Source organism: Ammospiza caudacuta, chromosome 1, assembly GCF_027887145.1.
Source record: "Ammospiza caudacuta isolate bAmmCau1 chromosome 1, bAmmCau1.pri, whole genome shotgun sequence".
Taxonomy (NCBI): Eukaryota; Metazoa; Chordata; class Aves; order Passeriformes; family Passerellidae; genus Ammospiza; species Ammospiza caudacuta.
Genome location: NC_080593.1, coordinates 9,539,715 through 9,559,745, shown reverse-complemented (window position 1 = coordinate 9,559,745; position 20,031 = coordinate 9,539,715). Strand labels below are relative to the sequence as shown.

The window sequence follows — 20,031 nt, the reverse complement described above, 5'->3', positions numbered from 1 at the left end:
GGCAGTCCTTTCCCTGCCAGCCTGCTCAACTCCACACCTACACAACTGCTCCCTGCACAGGCACCAAGCCCTTAAAATGATAACAGATGTTTTCCTTAAACATCTGTTTAAAACATATTTTAAAACATTTTTAATGAAAGCTGAGGTTAAAAAAAAATATAAGTGCTCTGCAGCACTAGACACACAGCCTTCATGCTCCAAAGGTAAAAGTCTTATTTCAGGAAAGCAAGCACACTGATGGCAAAACACAGACCACTATCAATTGATGCTCCCATAAATCACATTTATTTTCCAAATAATAGGAAGATTCATTGTTTTCTGCCAAGAAGTGTCACCTGGTAATAGGAGCCAGTCAAAGCAACAGTAATTTTCATGCCATAAAAACAGTATCAAGACCATTCACTGAGTAGGATGAATGCTATTGACTGTGAGGAAAAAATACCCTATAAAAACAGGAGACAAAAGCAAAGAAATTAAGTAATGATGTATCAGATGTGTAATGAAAGGCCTGTTAACATTTCCATTATTCAATTTCCTTCCCTGGATCCCTCCTCTGAAGCATTTATGACCCCACTAGGAAACCTTCTCCTCAAACCAGGGCTGTAAGGGGTTAATGGTGTGAGATCAGCACTTAGAGAAGAGCAGTTCAAACCACAGTACAAAAATGAAGGGAAAGGTCCTGCCCTGGCCTCTGTTTATTGACACAGCAAAAGCCCCAGAGCATTTCACTGAATTGACTTTTTCTGCTGCAAAAAGACACAGGGCTGAAGGGAGGGGACTGCAGAAGAGCTGTGGGCAGGACAAGGCACAGGGCTCTCGGAGGGAAGGGATAACCCATGCTTATCCCAAATTTGTCCCCTGCATGAGGGGCTGGAAACTCCAGGGCCCCTCCACTGAGTCCACTTGTAGTCAAAACAAATAGCACAACAAGAAAAACTGAGCATACATATCAGTGTACATTCATTAATCTCGACATTTACCTAAACTTCTACCAAAAATTGCATTTCCACTATGACCAGATACTTCCAGACTGCCTGGCTGAGGGGCTGTTTGTTTGTGCAGCTTTGGCAAATTTATGGCCATTTCAGCTGGAAGCCAAGCACCTGGCTGAAGGTCTCACCAGACCAGTGGTGGAGAGGGACCAAGACCCACTGGTTTGCACCACTGCCATCATCCCCATTCCACAGGCATGATTCATACTCAGACTTCTGCAATGTCCTGCAGGAATGTCCTTTGTCCTTGTGAATGACCACACAGGGACAGAAATGCAAAGCCTACCTTGGGCACTTCTGCCTGGGTGCAGGTGTCTGTCCCTGTCTGGATTAAACTAAGAACATGGGCCTGTTCTGTAACCTCCTGGCTTTCCAAATGGTACCTTCATAGTCTCACTTCTCTGCAGCAACAGGTGATGGCAGCATCACCCCCTTCTAGTCAGTGCCAGCAGAAGGTACTCCTAAAATAAAGGCCATCTCAGAACCTTTCCCCTCTGCCAAGAGAGAGTCCCATCCTGATGATTGGAGTTTCTGAGCACATGTAACTCTTTCTAGCAAGAGACTTTTCTGGGTGGAAAATAGATTCTGAGGCAGCTCATTGTTAGCAACTTAACCACATTGTTAAATGACAGACCAAAACCTATCTGCTAAACTAGCCTAGGAAAAACTTACTAATTCCTGCATGAACCAGTGGTGGTTTCATAATTGGGCTGGTGGAAACACCTATAGCTCTCTGCCTTTCTCAGCTGACACATCACAATAAAACATGATATGAGGTGACTCATTACCATCATGTTCTATCACATCCATCTCATCATGCAACCTCAGACTTGCATTACATGAGCAGAATAATGTTTTCCTAAGAAACCATGATAGAAAAATCTGTGGTTCCAAGGGAAGTAATTTTACTGATTAAAGAAAATGCCACCACCAAACCTGAATCCTGCTGAGAAAAACAGGGGCTCAGGTGCACCCAAAAACCTCCTCCCTGTACATCCCAGCAGGGCTGTCTGCTGCAGCAGAGGCACAGCAGGCAGGGGTCACCCATCACCTGAGTCTGTGTCTGCACTCAGAGCAAAAACATATTGAGCAAAATTGCATTTACAGCAGACCTGGATCTGACCCAGAGCTGCAGAGCCAGACACACTCTGGGCTTTGACAGGTCCTGACACAACCTTTTGGGGGCTCAGCTCAATGAGCTGGTTTTGCCTTTGCACTTTAGCTATCACTGTTTGCTGTCCTGTGCCCTCCCATCTCTCTGGGTGTTCCTTCCCTGACGTTTCCTCATAACTATTTCCCCAGACATTTAAGATTTCCCAGATGACGTGGATGACCCAAAAACCCAGTAAGTGAACGCTTGCACACAGCTGTCCCTGCACAAAATATGCTGATGGGAACAGGGAAACTCACAGCCCAGATTGCTTGGAAGGAAGGAAATACCTTCTACATATTGAACAAGAAGGGGTTGGCAGTGCAAAAGCCATTGCATTGCCACGGGCAGTGCTGCAGAAATCGGGGACATGTGGAGTGGCACCACCCAGGACTCCCAGCACTGCCTGCAGGGATGTGTCACTCCAGGAGCACAGTGCCTTCCCAAGGTCACTGGAGCCATCTCCCTGGCTGGCAGGGATCCCTCAGGCAGTGCCAGCTTTGTGTGGGAGCAGGCAGCCTGGCAGTGGCCACAGACCCCAGCCTGGGCGCTGGCCGGGCAGAGGCACAGACAGCGAACGCTTGGAGGAGCAATGAGTGGAGGCAGGAGCTGAGCCTGAGCCAGGAGGAGCACGTCCCAAATGCTGCCAAGGAATGTCCCATGACGTGATTCCAGCTGAGGGGGAGGGAAGGTGTGTTGGGACCAGGCTCTGGAGATACCATCACTGCCATGAGCTCATGCATTCGCACCCAGAGCCTGTGAGAGCCTGGTGAGACTGAGGGCAGCAGAGCCTGGCCCCAGCTCTGCCCTTCCTGCATCCCAGGCTGTGCATGGCCCACTTCTCTTCCTGTCAGTGGAGTATTAGCAATCTGATAGCATGCTACTCGTGCTTGTCCAGATGGTCAGCACAATTTATGGAGCTGAGCCACTGTTTAACCATCTTTCCCCATTCTGAGAGGGTGACCAAAGGCAGGAAATGCTTTCTGCAAGGAATGGCTCAATGTGCTGAACCTCTTGAGCCATAAAAGAGTTAACCGAAGGCTGGCATGAGTGTAAAATCACGAGTGCCATGGAAAAGGTGAGTGAGGACAGGTGGTGGGCAGTGGCTCTTCCCATGAAGGGATGGAGGAGGGGGAGGAAGCCAAAGGAAGATGTAGGAGAGAATTTTAAAGCACAGCACCTATCTCATTACCCAGTGGAGTCACATGAGGAGTGCCTTGTCACAGGACAATGAGTGTTGAGCAGCTTTCTATGTTAATAAGTCAACGGGGGAAAAAAATACTGGGTAACAAAAAGGCCATTTCTGGATCCAGGAGCCTCTGCCCCCCAAAGTGCCACGGCTGGGAAAACACTTTGGTGAGGTATAACACGCTCAGCCTGTTCGTGTGCTTTCCCCTAAGCAGCCACCATTAGTCACTATCAAAGACAGGACAGTGGGCCAGGCAGCTGACAGACAGATCCTTTTCATGGGCACAAAGGGTGACTCACAGCCCAGGGAAGGCTCCAGCGCGGGCACCTCCTCCCCTGGCGTCCCGCAGCGTGAAACCCGCGCTGTCACAGCATGGCAGGTTGGAGCTTGTGTCTGCTGCCAGGATCAAGCCAACCACCTGTGGTGAATGTCCCTTCCAGGTAGTGTGGGAACTGTTTTTTTAGTGCTTCAAAACCTCTCCTCAGTGCTCCTTCCCCTCCTTGGCTCTGAGTGTGCAGTCTGTTACAGAGGCTGCAAACCCTCTCCTGGTCTGACCTGGCAATATGCAACAGCGCTGCTCATCTAAACATATTGAACTGTCCAAAAATGCCCCACATCTGAACTCAAAAAATCAGGCAGAAACACATATTTTATAGGTTTAACCCCATTACATTTGAGGGGTGTATGTGCATAAAAGCTTTGGTGTGATCCATGATTTTGCCATCTCGGTTTTCATCTCAAAAGCCTGGAAGTAAGCTTTGGTTTTTAAGTTAATTTTCCCAGCTGTAATCTCTAACACTAAAATAATGTAAAAAAAAACCATCTGCCATAGAAGACTTCATTAAATTTCAACCACCAGCAGCCTAAAGAACAAGCAAATTGCTCAGCATTGACCAAAGGATGAGCACTACCCAAACAAGGGATGGAAAAAATGACATCTGCTGTTTCAGTAGAAAGGTGCATGTGTGTGCCAATGGAAACAGACACTGAAGAGATGCAATCAGACATCCAACCACTGCAGTGAGGTCCCTTTCCCTCCTTGAAGACATCCTAGAAAATCCATGATTGCTTCCAGGCAGGTATTGAGGCGTTTCCCTGAAATCAAAGCATTCAGACTCATTATCAGCACAAGTGTTGTAATCTCCCTCTCACACTCACTTCTTACTTTTTGGGCTGGTTTTGCAGTGACAACAGGAGGCCTTCAGGAAGAGGCAGGATCCTGCCTATGTCAAGTCTGGGATACTTGAAACTGTAGTTCAGGATATGCCAAATGACATGGTCAGTCTCTTTTTGTCATGGTGAAAGCAGAACCTGCCCCATGCTTGGAAATGTCATCTCATGTCAGCTCAGCCACTTTGTAAATGCTTCACCCACTGTCAGGAGTTAACAGCTGGTGGCTAAGAGGGCACCAACAAGGTACATAACAAATCTGACACTTCCTAACACCCCACCTAATCCTTTTTGGCTACAAGAGCTTGTGAAGAGACAAAGTGTGCTGACACAGGGCAGGTCAGTCGATCATAGCTCCAAAGATGAACTTTTACTGAGATCTGTATGTGGCTCTAAGTGCCCTCTTAATTCTCATCAACGGGGAGAAAAGTTCCCTTGCCTAGAGTTTTTAGTGCAACAGGTAGCAATGAGAAAAATTTTGCAATGAGTGGTAAAAAATCTCTTAAGAACAACTTCCCCCTTGGAAAGAAGAGAATTAAATATAGCTAATCATGGGCAAATGTGCCACCCCCACCCTCCCATCAATGTGTGAGTTACAGAGCAGCAAGGTGTTCTGTGGGCAAGGAAACGTGAGAGAGCCCTAAAATGTAAGCTCAGTTTGGACATAAATGAGAACTCTACAAGATAACCAGGTTCTGAAATGCAGGAAGGACTAACCTGTGCATCCAGGGAATCCTGTGCAACTAGCACACAAAACAAAAGGGAAAAAATGGAAATTAATAGAATTCTTCACAGGTAGAAAAAAACAATGACATTTGATATAGTAACAAGCTAATCCCACCACTTGATAGGCACCAGTTTGGTGGCACATGGTGGGGAACATTCCTGAAGAGCAAGTGGGTACAGGTCACACATTTCAAATGTGGTTGGGAAAACATGCTTACCTGATGATTATTGCACATTTTCTAGATATTTGACTCATCACCTTTTCAGTGTGTTATTTCAAGAAATACATACAAAGGCTCATGAGGTAGTTTGAAAATTGGGGAAAAGTGAAGTCTCTGTAAATGCAGCCAAGCCGACAGAAGGAAACAGAGCTTTGTGTTACCTCTAGGAGCAGGATGTACAGGTCTGCAAGCTGCTCGTGAAGGTGGCACCAGCACGGAGTAGCTGAAAACTTGAAAAATACTTTTTTATCGTTCTGACACCTACACACTCTGAGAGCATTTATTTCAGGTCAAAGTCTTGCCAAATCTTGGTTCAAAGAGTAGACAGTGAACATCTCTGAAAGGTGTGGAAAAACAACTGAATTTAAACCATTTTCACAGTGGCAGCTTCCAAGTGAAGAGCAGGAACATTTATCTATTTGTTTGCAATTGTGTCCCCTCCATTGCAAAACTGGGGCTTTTCCAGTGTTATCTTTTTAAGGAACACCTTTCTGTGTATCCCTCCTGTTACTCAACTGTTATCTACCCTAGTAAATGTATTTTCTTATGGATATATTTCAGGTCTTGGAGCCCAGGTATCTGCTCCATAAAGAATCATTTTGCAATTCATCTTATACATCACATCAGGCTCTGTATTTAAACTAGCTCTGTTTCTGTTCTCACCTCTTCCACAGAAGTACTGTGGGATGGGCAGGAATCATTTCCCAACTTTCACAATACATTTATTCACAGCCATTCTTGGGCCAGCATCATCTGTTATCAGTTGTGGTGTCTCACACCCACCTGCATTTTTTCCTACCCTGACACATATTTAAGTGTCCACATCATCAGGCAGCCTTCACCTGTGGCAGATGGATGCACTGGGACACTGAACCATGTGCCTGCTCCTACAGACACAGCACAGCTCCAGGCTGTCCTGGAAGCAGCACAGCCATGAACACAGTGCTACAGCCACGCTACACTTGAGCAGCTCCCCTTCAGCTAAAATCCAGAAATAATTGGGCTGAGAAAGGAGGAATAAGGCTCAATGGCCATGGGCTCACATCTCTTAATTTCCAGGCAAGCTCGGACAGATTCTGGGTAGTTATGGGAGAGATGACGCGCGTGCTTCCCTCCTCTGGGGACTCTGTTTCCCAGGAGTTTCTCCCAGGGGTGTAGGAGGCCACCTGTGAGCAGGGCAGCACCCTTCCAGTGGGGTGAGGATGCCTCTGTTGAGACAGGCTTTTCCTCACTAATTCAGAGCCTGCCTGCAGCTCTCCTAATTAATGCTGTGCCTGCCTCCATCGAGCCTGACACAGAGATTGAGTCAGGGAAATATTTATGCACCAAACCCCTGTCTGCTCTAACTCTTCAAGGCACATTCCTGATCTGGAGCCACTCTGTCCCATTATGTGAGGCTGCTCCCAGCACAGGGACAGCCCTGGGGAGACCAGCCCTGTGCTGGTGTCACCTCTCCCTTCCTCCACCTCTGCTGCTTTTCCAAAGCATGCACTGTGTCCCCAACAAAAAATGAGCAATAACAGCTTTAAACTAACATCTGTATGGGGGCATTTCTCCTGGAATATGGAAAGCAACCTAACCAGGATGCAGTTCAATGTTGTGCATTATCCAGGATGAATATTCCTTGCATGGCAAATGTGCAAGCTCTGCTTGAAGTAACACACACTCCTCATAGTGATGTTTCCAGCCAGAATGAACCCTCATTTTCCAGTATCAGCCATTTGACACAGGGACTGTATTGACTTGCTCATGGATTTAACAAAAGGAATTACCTGGAATGCTTGTGGGCGTTGTGTGAATGAGGACTGTCCCCCTACGCTTACAGCCTGAACTTTAATGGGAGTGAACCAGACAACTGATGCCAGTCTACAGCACAGTGCAAGAGGACAAAGCATAAAGGCAGATTTTCTTTATTTTTAAATATTAGTAACACTGCACAAAAAAAAAAAAAGTGGTACTTAAGTGACAGAAAACCAGTACTCAGTCCTTATTTAATTTTAACCATAATTTACAGACCTTAAGAGAGTTCACAAATGGTTATTGTGTGTTATATGGTGCCTGCAGAGGGTTACATTGGGTAATTGAAGCTAAACCATTCAGATACCAGAGACACCAGAATTTGTTATATCAAACCATGCCAGAATGCAGACTTTGGCTTTTCTGTTTAGCTCCTCTCTTACACCATCATTATGTGCATTCCTGCATCTTTGAAACGTTAGGATGAGTGAGTTTCTCCAGGAACGGTGGACTTTCAATATTGCCAGGTTTAAGGCTATTACATCAACAACATATTGGCAAGAGGGAGACAAAAGAAACAAAACAAAACCATAAGCTGCTAACTCCTACCTGGAGGTTAAAAAAGGAGACAGCACACTGACAAGAAACATGCAGGTGAATGCTTAAGGCAACAACAGAGGGGCTCTGTACACACTAAAAGGTTAAGAGAAGCAATGTGTCATGCACATGAGACGAGTATGGGAAGCAAGGAAGTCATCTTGCCAGGAAATATGTATTTCTTTTAAATCTAAGACATCTTTTCAAGCCAAAAAATGAAATAGTCCTGCAATAAAACTGATGCAAAATGCTTTCATACATAAAGGTATAAGTTCTTTGCAGAACAAGTTGATAAAATCAAAAACGGATGCTGAAAAAATGTTTGTTATCTAAAACCTACTCAGGAGAAACAAAGAGCAGTTTTAAAGTAGCACTTGGATCATTTGTCTCTAGGTTCTGAAAATAAACTTTTAAAACAAGGAATGATTTCACTAAATGATTCATCAGGAGTCAACTAAGACTAAAGAAATCAGTAGGAGTGCTTACAGGAGACCATCATTACTTAAAATCAGAAAATATAACTTCATGATGCAATTTAATATGAGGGAACATTTTCATAGGGACAGAACTGCCCAGCCTGGGGGAAAAAACCCAAAAACCCAACCATAAAAGTCACTTATTAATCTTACATAAATTACCCTATAAGAGCTCATGTCTCAGTCCCACTCCCAACATGAGTGAACAGGACTCTTCTTTCAACAGGCCTGATTTGATGCCAGTGATCAAACAAGCAGGTATTTGCCTTTTATATCCTACAAGACAAATAACAAACACTAGACTAGAGTTGCCTTAGTCCAAGGGAAGGAAGAGGTAAGAAATTCTGTAACTCTTTCCAATCTTCCAACATGACACAGTCTAACCACGACCTGCCTCGTCTGAATTCCCCAACCTGAACGGGCAAGAAAGCCACTCCGTGAAACTAAAAGGAATAACATAGTGCAATTTTAGTACAGTTTTAAACATGAGTCACTTCCTTGGTAGCAGTGTGAACAATCAAAAAATATACACAAAAAAGAGGTGTGCTCGAAGGTACATGAAGTTGTTGTCATTATTTTAAAGGTATTGGCATAGCAGAGAAGTCCATTTTAGTAACTCGCTTTGGTTGACTTCTTCTTCTTCAGTTCCTCTCTCTGCTTCTGCTTCCTCCTCTTGCTGCCTTCTTTGTATCCTGAGGAAACATGGCTTGTAAAACACTTTTCACAGCATTCACAGACTTTTCTCTCTAGCAAAGCACATGTTCTCTGAATGGTTTAAAGAATATTAAAGAAAAGGTCTGGCTTCCTAATATGTTGTTTGTTTTTTTTTTTTAAATTGCCATTTCCACTATATCCCCCATTCTACTGTATCCCTTACATAGGATAGAAAGAAAATACTACCAATCTTTGAAGTTTTAAAAGATCTGGAGAACTTTCAAAATACTTCAAAGCCATTCAGGAAAAGCTTCAAAATTAGAGCACATGCAAAACCAGAATAATTTTCAAAAAGGAAGCAATAAATAAGACTTATGCAGCAGGAGCAATTTAAGTACTGGCATTTCCTGCTCACAGTAGTCAGAGTTACCACTATATTTGCATTTCCATTTTAAGACTAGGGAATGCCAAGAATCCTGAGTAAATAAGAAGGTGCTCAGTGTTTACCAATATATATTTTATATGCTGGTCATCAGCCTGCTCATGCTTAACTATGCACCACAGGTTATATTCAACTGCAGCCCCAATGGTGCATGAAAGCATTGAGTTCAAGCAACAATTATTTGCTACAGGTTCAGTAGGCACAAGCTTCCAGCCATGTGATCATCATTCCAATGGTTTATTACCCCCACAGAGATGTGTGTAAATCAGGTCTTGCTCAGCATCACACCTTTTCCTCCAAACTTGCAGTAAAATCAACTTGCTGGCAGACTTGCACGGGCAGTGAACTGTGTGAACCACCACATCTACCTGGGTGCACTCATAAATCTAAACTGAGAGCCAGTAAACATTTCCCTCAGACAATCACTCTGTGATGTTTTGAGGCAGCTGGAGGGATCTTTCAGCTCAGTGGTGCTCTGTCACTGGAAATCAGCACAGTCCAGTGGCCAGGGCAGGCACAGAGCAGAGCAGCCCCTGCAATCCGGCCGAGAGGCAGGGCTGGGAGTCAGAGGAATGGCTCTGTGGAAAGGCACAGCTCTGCCTCTATGGAAATCTATTTTTCTCCTCTGTCCTGTCAATAGGCAGGCAGAGATGGCCCCAAGGGAGCAGTTTCACCAGTGCACCTGGTTCTTCATCAATTTTTCAATAGCAAAATTAAGATAGGAAAAGGAAGTGGTGGGAGGCCGGGGGAGTACAAAGCCACACTGTGGCTGCAGTTTGCTCCTCACCAGAGCTCCTCCCAAGCACAGTTAGAGATGTGCCCACAGCAGAGCTGAAGTTCTTCAGTTTAAGTTTAAGACTTGGGGAGAAGCACAAGCTAAGTCTTTTGGCTAAAACCATTTGAGACATTACCAAAAGCTTAGAGGAAATACACTCATTGTAGCAACGGGAAACTGTTCTAGGTTATCACTCTAGCTCCTGTGCTGTACCCACAGTATGACTTCATCTTTTGTAATTACCTGAGTCAAGGGGTAGGATATTTATTTAGAAATTGTGCCATGAGCGATCAGCCTGCACAAAGTTAGAGTAGAAACCAATTTTCTTGCTTAAGGAAGAGAGGAACTGGTGGTGCTTAGCAGAATTGCAGATGACACTGGGTTTTCCCTGCACTCTGTCACCCCCTGAGCTAAACTCCTGTCCCTGTTCACTGTATGAACATCTCCTCACCAGGAACTCCATCCAGGAAGTTTCCTTCCACGTCAGCCCCTTGGTCACCTGCCCATCACCAAAAATAGGATCCTTTTGCATTCAGTTCACTGAGTAAGGCACCCATCCCTGAGGGACTCAAGCATTTCCCTGCTTTCCCACAAAGGAGGAGGAAAAGATGTCCTGATTCCTGAGAATCAATCATCTGGGGATGTTATTCAGAGGATTCCTCCCTTTACTGGAAGGAAAACCAGATTCATACCAGCTGATCAGAACTAGCTCACGTAATAACTATGAAACAATAACACAGATATTCGGGAAAGGATCATTAAACCCTAGCAGGTACTAGCTTCATAATTTGTTTCATTTTTCATTCTCAAAACAGTGTCAGTATTTCTAAAAGGTTTCCACAATCAGGCATGATAGCATTTGATGCTGCTATTTTATATCATAATACTATTTTTTTGTCCATTTCCTTCAAATGCTTGAGATTTTGAAAGCAATTCTAGCAACTGTTTCTTAAAAATACTGAGTCAATGTAAATTATGACTTGAAGTGAATACCACATAATTTATTGTCTTATAAATGAAACAACTCAAATGTTAAAATATCGTGGTATGAAGATATTTAGGCATTTGACAACATGGCCTCCTACCAGCCTCTGGCTTGATAAGGCTGAAAAGTGGAAATCTTTCAAGCGTTATCACTGACACACAGAAAGAGATTGCCCAAAGTAGGAGATAACACACAAACACAGAGTATTCCTCAAGAGAAAACTGCCAGGGCTTTTCTGTTTTGAGCCTGCTGTGATAAATAATTTCACTGTCTGCCATTTCCTTTTCTACCCCCACCTAAGAAGAGAGGATAGGTCAAACTTTGCCAGTCTGTTCCTCCAGTGATGCTGGGTGATAACAGCCAAAAACTTGATCCAAACAAGTGAAGCAGCTCCTAACATAAATAAGAATTGCACACTAAAGATGTAACCCTTCAGTGTCTATTTCACTCCAATACTTCAACCAGCACTAATTAAAAGTATATTTAGCTGCCTTGGTTACAAGACCAGCCCCAAAGTCATGAGACAATAAAATCTGAATTAGAAAGCAGCGGCCCCGTGACTGATCAGTCTGCAGTGAGCCTGGAGAGTCGCCAGCATCCCAAAGTGTCCATAGAAACTTCCCATAGTAAGTGCCAGGCTGAACTGGCTCCAGCCAAACTGTGCTGGCCTTGGAGAAGGCTGCTCACATTTCCACCCTCAGCAGCAATCTTTAGCCACCCAAACTCTAGAAATGCCTCACGGGGCAGAGGGAGAACAGGTCGCCAAGAGCTTCACCAAGCTGTGACGTTTGGAAAACAGAGTCACTCAAATGCAGATAGAAATCTCCCTAAGTTGGGATTTCTTGCTTTTGTCAGCTGCCAGGGGCAGAGATGGGTGAAGCAAGAATCCACACCATTTGGAATTACACCTGCTTTACTGCTTGGATAATTCTTGTCTAAAACAAACAGCATCAGCTAACCCACTCCTTCCATGTCATCCCCTTCTCTTCGGCTTCAGGAAGAGCCATGAGGAGCATATTCAGGAGCTATTCCAGCTTTCATGAAGCTGCTGAAGGCTGAAAACAACTTCCAGAAACACTTAGGTGCAACTCCTTCAACCATCACTCAGCAAGGACCCAAACAAACTGGGAAACTTCTCTGCTGTGTCCCAGATTGACTTTCCTTCTGGCTTTCTACTTCCCTGCCATCTGCACCTCCCAAAGTCACAAGTTGGTTCAGTCACTGGCTGTGAAACTCATCACATTCCTGGGTGGCAGCTGCAAGGGAGGCAAGCACATTGGGAGGCACAAGTGTCCTGGGCAAGACACTCCTACCCAGTGCATTTCTGGTATCCTGCTTCTTCCTGCCCTGCCCGACATCTGCCTGCCCTACCAGGATGCACAGAGTGGCCACGGGTCTGCCCCACCTTCCTTGTGCCAGCACAGAGCAGCGTAGGAGTGAGCAGAAGGAAACAAGGTGTTCAGTCACAGCTGACAATCAACACCCAGCATTGCTGCTGCTTGACCCACACCAGTGAGCAATAAAGGCACAATTTTTATAGATGATTTGCCAGGGTGAAGACTTTGGAGGAGCCTCCTTCCAATTTCAGAGTGAAACATTGAGGCTGGGGTTGGGAGAGATTCACAATTTCTGCTTAAGTTCCAAAGAAAATGTTCTCCAAGATCTACCAACTTTTTGCTAAGATTGTGGCCTCCTTTCAAAGCATGGAAGCAGCCAAAGCCCCAACACCCATAGAGCTTTAAAAGGGCAGTGAGGAACTTTCAAGCTGGGTTCTTGTAGTGCTCTTTCTAATTTTCTGATCTTAGAAATCTCTCTCTAGTCAAAACAATAAACTGCTATTTCAAAGGCAGCTGGCTTACTTCTGAATTGCAGCCACCCTCTGTTATTTTATACTGACCAGACTCACACAGGCCATTGTAAAAATTCACCCCAGATCAGAGCTTGAGTATAATTTCATGTGTGACTCAATTTGCAATTACAACTTTGCACTTTCACATCCCCTCCCCTCAGCCTGAGCCACTGCCCAGCACCCAGCACAACCTGACCTACTAATTCCTCTCCTCACCCACAGCTCCTGCCTGTGCCACTGAGCATCCTGGAGAGGGAGCCTTCAGTCAAGGCCTGGGGTGGCAAAACATCCCACCCTGTCTAGGTATGCTGCTCCACTGTTCAATTATCCACACTGTCAAATCCAAGGGGTGAGTTCTCCAGTTTCACTGGCCAACCTGGTGATGTAACCCCAGCTTTGATGTTTTAGGGGACTGAAAAGCTTTAGCAGCTTGCAGGGGCCTTCCTCTTCCTGCTTACTCACCACACCATTTTCTTTACCAATTCTGCCTAGAACTGCCACAAGAACAAACTAAGCCAGATACCACCTGTTTGACTCCTGTTAATTAGGGTAACACAGGCACTGAATGGATTTCCAAGGTTTTACTCCCAAATGGCAAGCAAAAGCTTGCAAGGCTCTGCAGCCATGGAAACCTTTCCACACACAGCCCAGCTGCCTTTGATGGGTAACAAGATAATGGATGGGTAACAAGATGATTTTGCACCAGCAGCCAAAACACCTTGAGTGAAGGCAGCTCTGGGCTAAACGTGGGGGCAGCCAGGCAGTCTCCAAATCCATCAGCCAGTCTCCAAATCCATCAGCCAGTCTCCAAATCCACCAGGCAGGCTCCAATTCCACCAGCCAGCCTTCCCAGCCCTGCCCCACACGGGTACAGCTGTTATCCCATCCCACTTGCACAGTTACAGCCAGGGGATGTGGGGCAAAGGGAGGGAAAACTCCATCTCTGCACCTCCTCATGTAATAGAATTCCACAAAAATCAGTGGCTTTGCTTTCCTTTCTCTTTCCTGTACATGCCCAAAAGGAAGTTTGTGATGGAATTATAAAGTAATTAGTTTGGATAACAAAGCACATCACTGTTACTGGTTAGTAAAGTGTAATTCAGGAAACTGCACATTGGTAAAAGGAAGAGAGACTGAATTAAAGATGAAATGAACTACAAACAGCTCAACTTTCCAGCAGAGGAAACCATGCCAGGAAAGGATCAAGATTAGTTAAGCTAGTTCTTTTAGAGTGGTTTCCTCTTCACAGATGCCAGCAGATGAAAATGTAGCAAAAAAAGAATTATTAATGTTGTAAGTTGTAGGTTAATGCAAGCTATTTCTTTGAAAAGGAAGAGCAAACCTTGCAATATTATCTTCCAAATAATGAAAGTTGTATCATATTTTTTTTGCTATTTAAACAATTAAACATTTCAATCATTCTTGCTGGATAAAGGTGAAAACTCTCAAATCCAAAGCAGTGGTTTTTAAGGGGTAGTTGCCACTACCTCTGGCATTAAGAGCTGGCATCCCCAGGTCTCTGCTGGCATTAGCACCACTTTGCACAGTCAGCTGTATATCACACTATCAAGGAGCACATCAATTGCAGTGTCTGAATTCTTATTTCAAAAATTCCTTTTTGGAGCTAGAGAACTGTTTGATATATGCAGCAACTTCAGAGCACGAGAGGTGAAGTTTTATTCTAAAAGGCCATTATGAAACCGAGAACAGTTTCCAGAGCAATTTCTACTAAAACACAAAGCATCCATGGTAGATAGAGAATTAAATTAAACCCTCAATTTTTTTGTTAAATACCCAGTGTGATAACTGGCAATCCTGACTAAGGAGAGGATTCATCTCACCTCTGGATATTGCCAGTCTAAAGGAGCTGGCCAGCCTTTCCTCTTGGGCACTAGAGAGATGCCACTTCCAGAGGGATTCCCACCACATAGTCAAGATTAAACCTATCCCCTTCTCCTTCATTTAAATTTCCTACAGACTTACAAATCAAAACTCAAACAGTCCCATTCTTAAAGCTGGGAAAAGAAAACCACTTCACTGCAGGTGAATCATCAATGACTGAGGGTCCACTTGAGATGCTCCAACTGGGACAACATCTAAAACTGCTGCGTGGCCCTGCTGTCAAGAACTCCACACTGGTGGTGGCAAAAACAACTGATCCAAGGTGGAACTGCACCTGGATTGAGGCCATTGAACTCAACTGTTCCCCAGTGAGCTGGGAGGGCTTTGGAGCAAGGCAGAAAGGATGCCATTCTCTCCCGCCGCCGGCCCGTGTAAGCACGGCAGTGATCGGTGAGGAGCCAAGCGAGCCGAGCGCTCTCTGGAATCACAGAGCTGTGCTGGTGAAGCTGCTGGCTGGGCAAGGCACTCTGCAGAGGTGAACACCCATGAAGGGAAATGGCATTTCTGGCCAGGGCTCGTGCACACACTCCCCAGGGAGGGATTGAGACACTCACGTAGGTTTTTATGACTGACTCGACCAGTCCTTCAGCAGCCCTGTCCATCAGAGGAACAGCAGGCAAAATATTTAAAGCAACAGTAAAATCTTAGTCTTACTGCAATCAAGTTTTCACCCTGAGTCTGTTTTGGCAACTCACAATCTACTGGTAAAAGAGAGCATTTTGTGATTGCACTAATACTTCTGGAAATTAATTTTAATTGCAAACTTGTGCGTCTTGGAGCATAAATAAATTCACAGCAGAAAGACCTAAGCAATCTTAAAAATTGCTCCAAAAATTGCACAGTGCGTGTCAAACTCAGCTGCTCCTTGGAATCCATTGCAAAATATTGTGATTGCAGAGACCCTTGTGTGTCCAAAGGCAGAGCCAAGGTTTTGTTTTGCCAGCCACAGACACAGGAGACCAAACCTGTAGCCCTGGCATGGGAGGCTTCAGCCCAGAGGTTATATTTGGGCCTCTGTAACTTTTTGCTTTTTTTAAAAAAAAAAAGAAAATACTCAACTTGGTCATCTTTAAAGACACAAACAGCAACTTGTCAGGAAGATATTAATCTAAATTGTTCTATTTTTTCAATGTGCCATCTATCATAATATCCTTAGGCCTTCCATACAAAAGACATTGTTGGGTTTAAAGGCTCATAAACACATTGGAAGTTGGTATAGCACTGGGAGTACATGAGCACCTGTTTTGAGATACAGTGCATATTTTTCATGTGCTGTGTTTACCCTGGGAAGCCTCATAGGCTCACACTTCCCAGCACTTCCCCTGATTTCACACTACTGAAAAGGGTCCTTGCTTTGGGCATCCAAGCAGAAAGGCATCTTTCACGTATCAGAAAAACCTGTGCTTGCAGTCCTGGATGATCTCTGACCACAGGTTCCAATTAAATCAAGTAATTACGAGGACTTCATTGTCCAAGATAGCCTCTGGACTACATTGCCAAAAAATTACAGACTGGAAATATATCAAAGGACTAATTACTTCCAAAAATAACCCGGACAATTGCCACGTTGCCACGTTTGCCTGAACCTTCTCAGCCTCCTCTATTAGGATCTAGTTGACTAAAACTGCAGCTTCCAGAAATAGTATCAACTTGCTGAACTTCTCCTTAGACAAGGAAGCCAAGCACAATTTAAGTAAATGAATGTGCAAAGTACTGTGATGAGTTAACCTCTAAAATGCCTTCACTTTTAACAACAAAGAGCACAGGCACTTCAGCAGCACAACAGTATTTGCCCTGGATCCTTAAATATCTCAGGGCGTTAGTGAATCTAGGCTAAATGGAAGATCAGAGCTAAAGCAGGATGAAGGCAAACAAGCTGCTGTTTATTATCTACCAGGGCACTAACATTAAGTCAACACACAGCACCAACTTCTTGCATGGCTTTTTGCATTTGGCTTTTGACTATGTGATGGGTCCTTCTCTGCACCTTGCTCACCAACATGCTTGTGCACACCTGATAAATAAATAGGGGTCTCGAAGCTGCTCATAACCCGGCTCTTGTCCTGCTCTTCCAGCTCATCACTACTGTAATGTGCGAAGCGGGCCGAGCTGCCAGACTTGTGGGGCTTCAGCAGGCGCAGGTTGCTGGGCTGGGAGGGCAGCGCGTGTTGTCCTCTCCGTCTGCACTCCTCGGCAAAGGCTTCTTCATCTGCCTCCCCTGCAAAAAGCAACAGAGGCAAGAAAGGTGAGCTGCACCCAGAGTGAATACATTTAGCCTGGAATAAAAGCCCTCAGAAATGGGCTGGGGTCACAAAGCTCATGTTTTTGATGTGGTTGGTCACGGACAATCCTGGGTGTCTGCGGACTGGGGAGTGTCTGGAGCAGAAAGCTCCATCAGTGGCACCCAAAAAAGTCCACTAGATATGGTGACTTGGGGGCCACTGTTCCCTTTTCCCAAAGGGCAGGGTGAGGGAGCTGAGCACATGGCCCTGGACAGGATTTCTGTGCAGAGCTTGTCATCCCATCCCACCTCACCTGGACTGTCCTGCTCAAGGAAAAGGTAAAAGGAAAGGAGAGATCAAGCTGGCTACAGGGGTGGTGGGACAAGAATTAAGCCAGCATGGGTTCAGAGGGGCCAGATGTTGGACATCACAGCTGGAAGGATGGTGGAGATGTGTGATGGAACACATGAGGACAAGAAATCATGTTGAAGCTGTGAGAGGTAAACACAGCCCAGGAGCAAGGCAGGCACACACAGCACAGGCCAATGCACACAATGGAAATAAAACCCAATGTTTGCAAAAAGTGGCATGAAAGATGAGATACTCCTGTCATACTCATGCTGTGTTGCAGATGATACTTTCCTTTGCTGCAGAAACTGTAACAGCACCACTGCTGCAAAGCAGAGAAATCAACTACATAACACACAAAAAACCCAGCAAAACCACACACTGGAAAACAAACAGATCCCAAAAAGTCAACAAAAGATGCTCAGCAGGGAAAATAAGGGGGCAGGGGAGAAAGACTTGGAACAAAGGTGTGTACCACATTTGTCTCTTAAAGGCTTTTTAAAGTTTCATTAGTTCAATTACTTAAGTACTTCTAATAGAGCTGATGAAATATGGCATCATTTTATTTTCATCAAAAGTGGTGTGTCATATTCTGGAAGTTTTTCCTGGGATGTGGCCGGCATCAGCTGCTCAGGGAGGGGCGTGTGCTCCCAGCTAATGCGTGTGCTCTTAGTTCATGGCTGGAAAATGCTTTGAAGATGAAGGAGGCTCCACGTACGCAGGACGGGACAGAGCAGGAACCCCCACTTTGAGTGTGCCCCTCCCAAACACAACGGGCTGCATTGTCTTTACCTTGTAATCCTACACCGGGAGATGCTTCTGAGGGCATGAGGAAAAGGAGACAAGGTGTGTTTAAAAAGTCATTTCACAGTGCATTTCACAGAGGCCCTGCAGCAGAGGAGGACTCGAGCACACCATGGGCTGCGCTGGGGTGTCAGCAGAGGAGGCTCCTTCCCGAGTGGTCAAATGCCCATCCCCACCCCAACACTGCTGCTTTTGTACCCTGGAGTCCCCCACACTCCAAAGGCACAAGCAAACACCACAGAAACACCAGTGATGGCAGGACAAGGATTCTGCATTTAGTCTCTGTCTGCCTGCATCAGGCCAGTGTAAAACCCTGTGTAAGGTTCTCCTTGCAGTAGGAGAGGGCTGTGTAAGGCTCTCCTTGAAGCAGGAGAGGCTGCCAGGGTGGCACCAGGACTTCAGCAATGAGAGGCAGGGAGCAAGGAAAAGCTCAAGGAAGGCCAGATGCAGAATTGCCATCATTACCCATAAGAGGTTACAGGATTTTACACACTGTACAAACAGCACTGAAGAAGGTATCAGGCTGATGATACCTATGAAGATAAGCCCATAAAATGCCAAGACTAAGAAAAGAAAGCACATGGAACCTGTTTACATCAGCTGCACATACAAAAGCCAGTCAAGAGAGTTCACTTCCTAACAAATTACAGTGCACCAGAAATAGGAGATCCCTCCTCTCCCATGGAAACACAGTGCATGGATTTCTTTTTCATGTGCAAAGTTCTGCTTAATGTATGTTTAAAATTTATATTCACAGATAGATGCAGGAATGGGAAACATGCTGAGGCCACCCTTGAGGCTCTGGGTGTGTTTGTGCATCACAGAGCCATCCCAGCCAGGCACACTCACACAGCTCCTCGGCTCTGGGCTCAGGGAACCAGCACAACCTCTGCAATCACAGAACTCTCCAGCTGGAAGGAGCCTTTAAAGCTCAGCTGGTCCAACCCTCCTGTAATAAACAGGGACATCTCCCACTAGATCAGGGTGTCTCAGGGCCCCATCCAACCTGACCTTGAATGTTTCCAGGGATGAGACACCTACCAGCTCCCTGGACAGCCTGTGCCAGTGTTTTACCACCCCCACTGTAAACATTTCATTGTTGTGTCTAAGTCAGCCCTCCTTCAGTTTAAAACCATTACCCTGGGTCCTGTCACTACAGGTCCTACTAAAAGGTCTGTTCTCATCTTTCTTATTAGCTCTCTTAAAGAAATTGAAAGGATTAAATCCATCCTGATCATCTAACAGAGTCCTTCAGTCTTCTATATCCCCCAAGCAAAGGCAAATTTTAGTTCAACAAAATTGCCCGAACTTTTCCCTCCTTATGAGTTGTGAGAGAGCAGGATGGCACCAGAAATTAGTTAAATAGTGCAACATCACATCAGCTGTGATTTAAACGCTGAATTGACTGCAGTGCTATGCATGGCATGAGCTGTCACATCTTCCTCTGATCATCCACCTTTAGCACACCTGGCACAGCAAAACTAAAGTGGGATTTGCATCACCTGTTCTCTCCTGTTCTACATACTTGAAACGTTGAGCCAGACAGAACCACTGCAAATAGAAAACTTGACCAGAATTTACTTGGGAGAAGTCAGCCACAAAGGACATCACCGCCAAAAAAGTGCTTAAATTCTGCAGGAGCTTTGTCAGCAGTGATGTTTGTCCTGGAAATGGCTTTTAGGAAGAGAGCAGGTATTGGGGATGGGGGCTGGGTGTGGAACTCCTGAGTTCTGATCAGGAATGTCCACCCAAGGAGCTGGGTGTGGAATTCCTGAGTTCTGATCAGGAATAT

The 20,031-nt window shown here is 45.2% G+C and overlaps 1 protein-coding gene across 2 annotated transcripts in view; it reads right to left on the bottom strand.

Moving 5' to 3' along the window:
• Window positions 1-7,342: 7,342 nt before the first annotated feature.
• The window catches only part of DNAJB6 (DnaJ heat shock protein family (Hsp40) member B6), a 58,716-nt gene continuing 46,027 nt past the window's right edge, over window positions 7,343-20,031 (bottom strand). The window contains exons 9-10 of one of the 2 annotated variants that reach the window (XM_058815370.1): window positions 16,880-17,083; window positions 7,343-8,950 (exon numbers count right to left, since the gene is read on the bottom strand). In XM_058815370.1, coding sequence (XP_058671353.1) covers window positions 8,868-8,950; window positions 16,880-17,083 — 287 coding nt within the window. In that variant the 3' untranslated portion in view covers window positions 7,343-8,867. Of the gene's footprint in view, window positions 8,951-16,757; window positions 17,084-20,031 lie in introns of those variants that run through there. The other variant, XM_058815362.1, reaches the window with a different exon arrangement.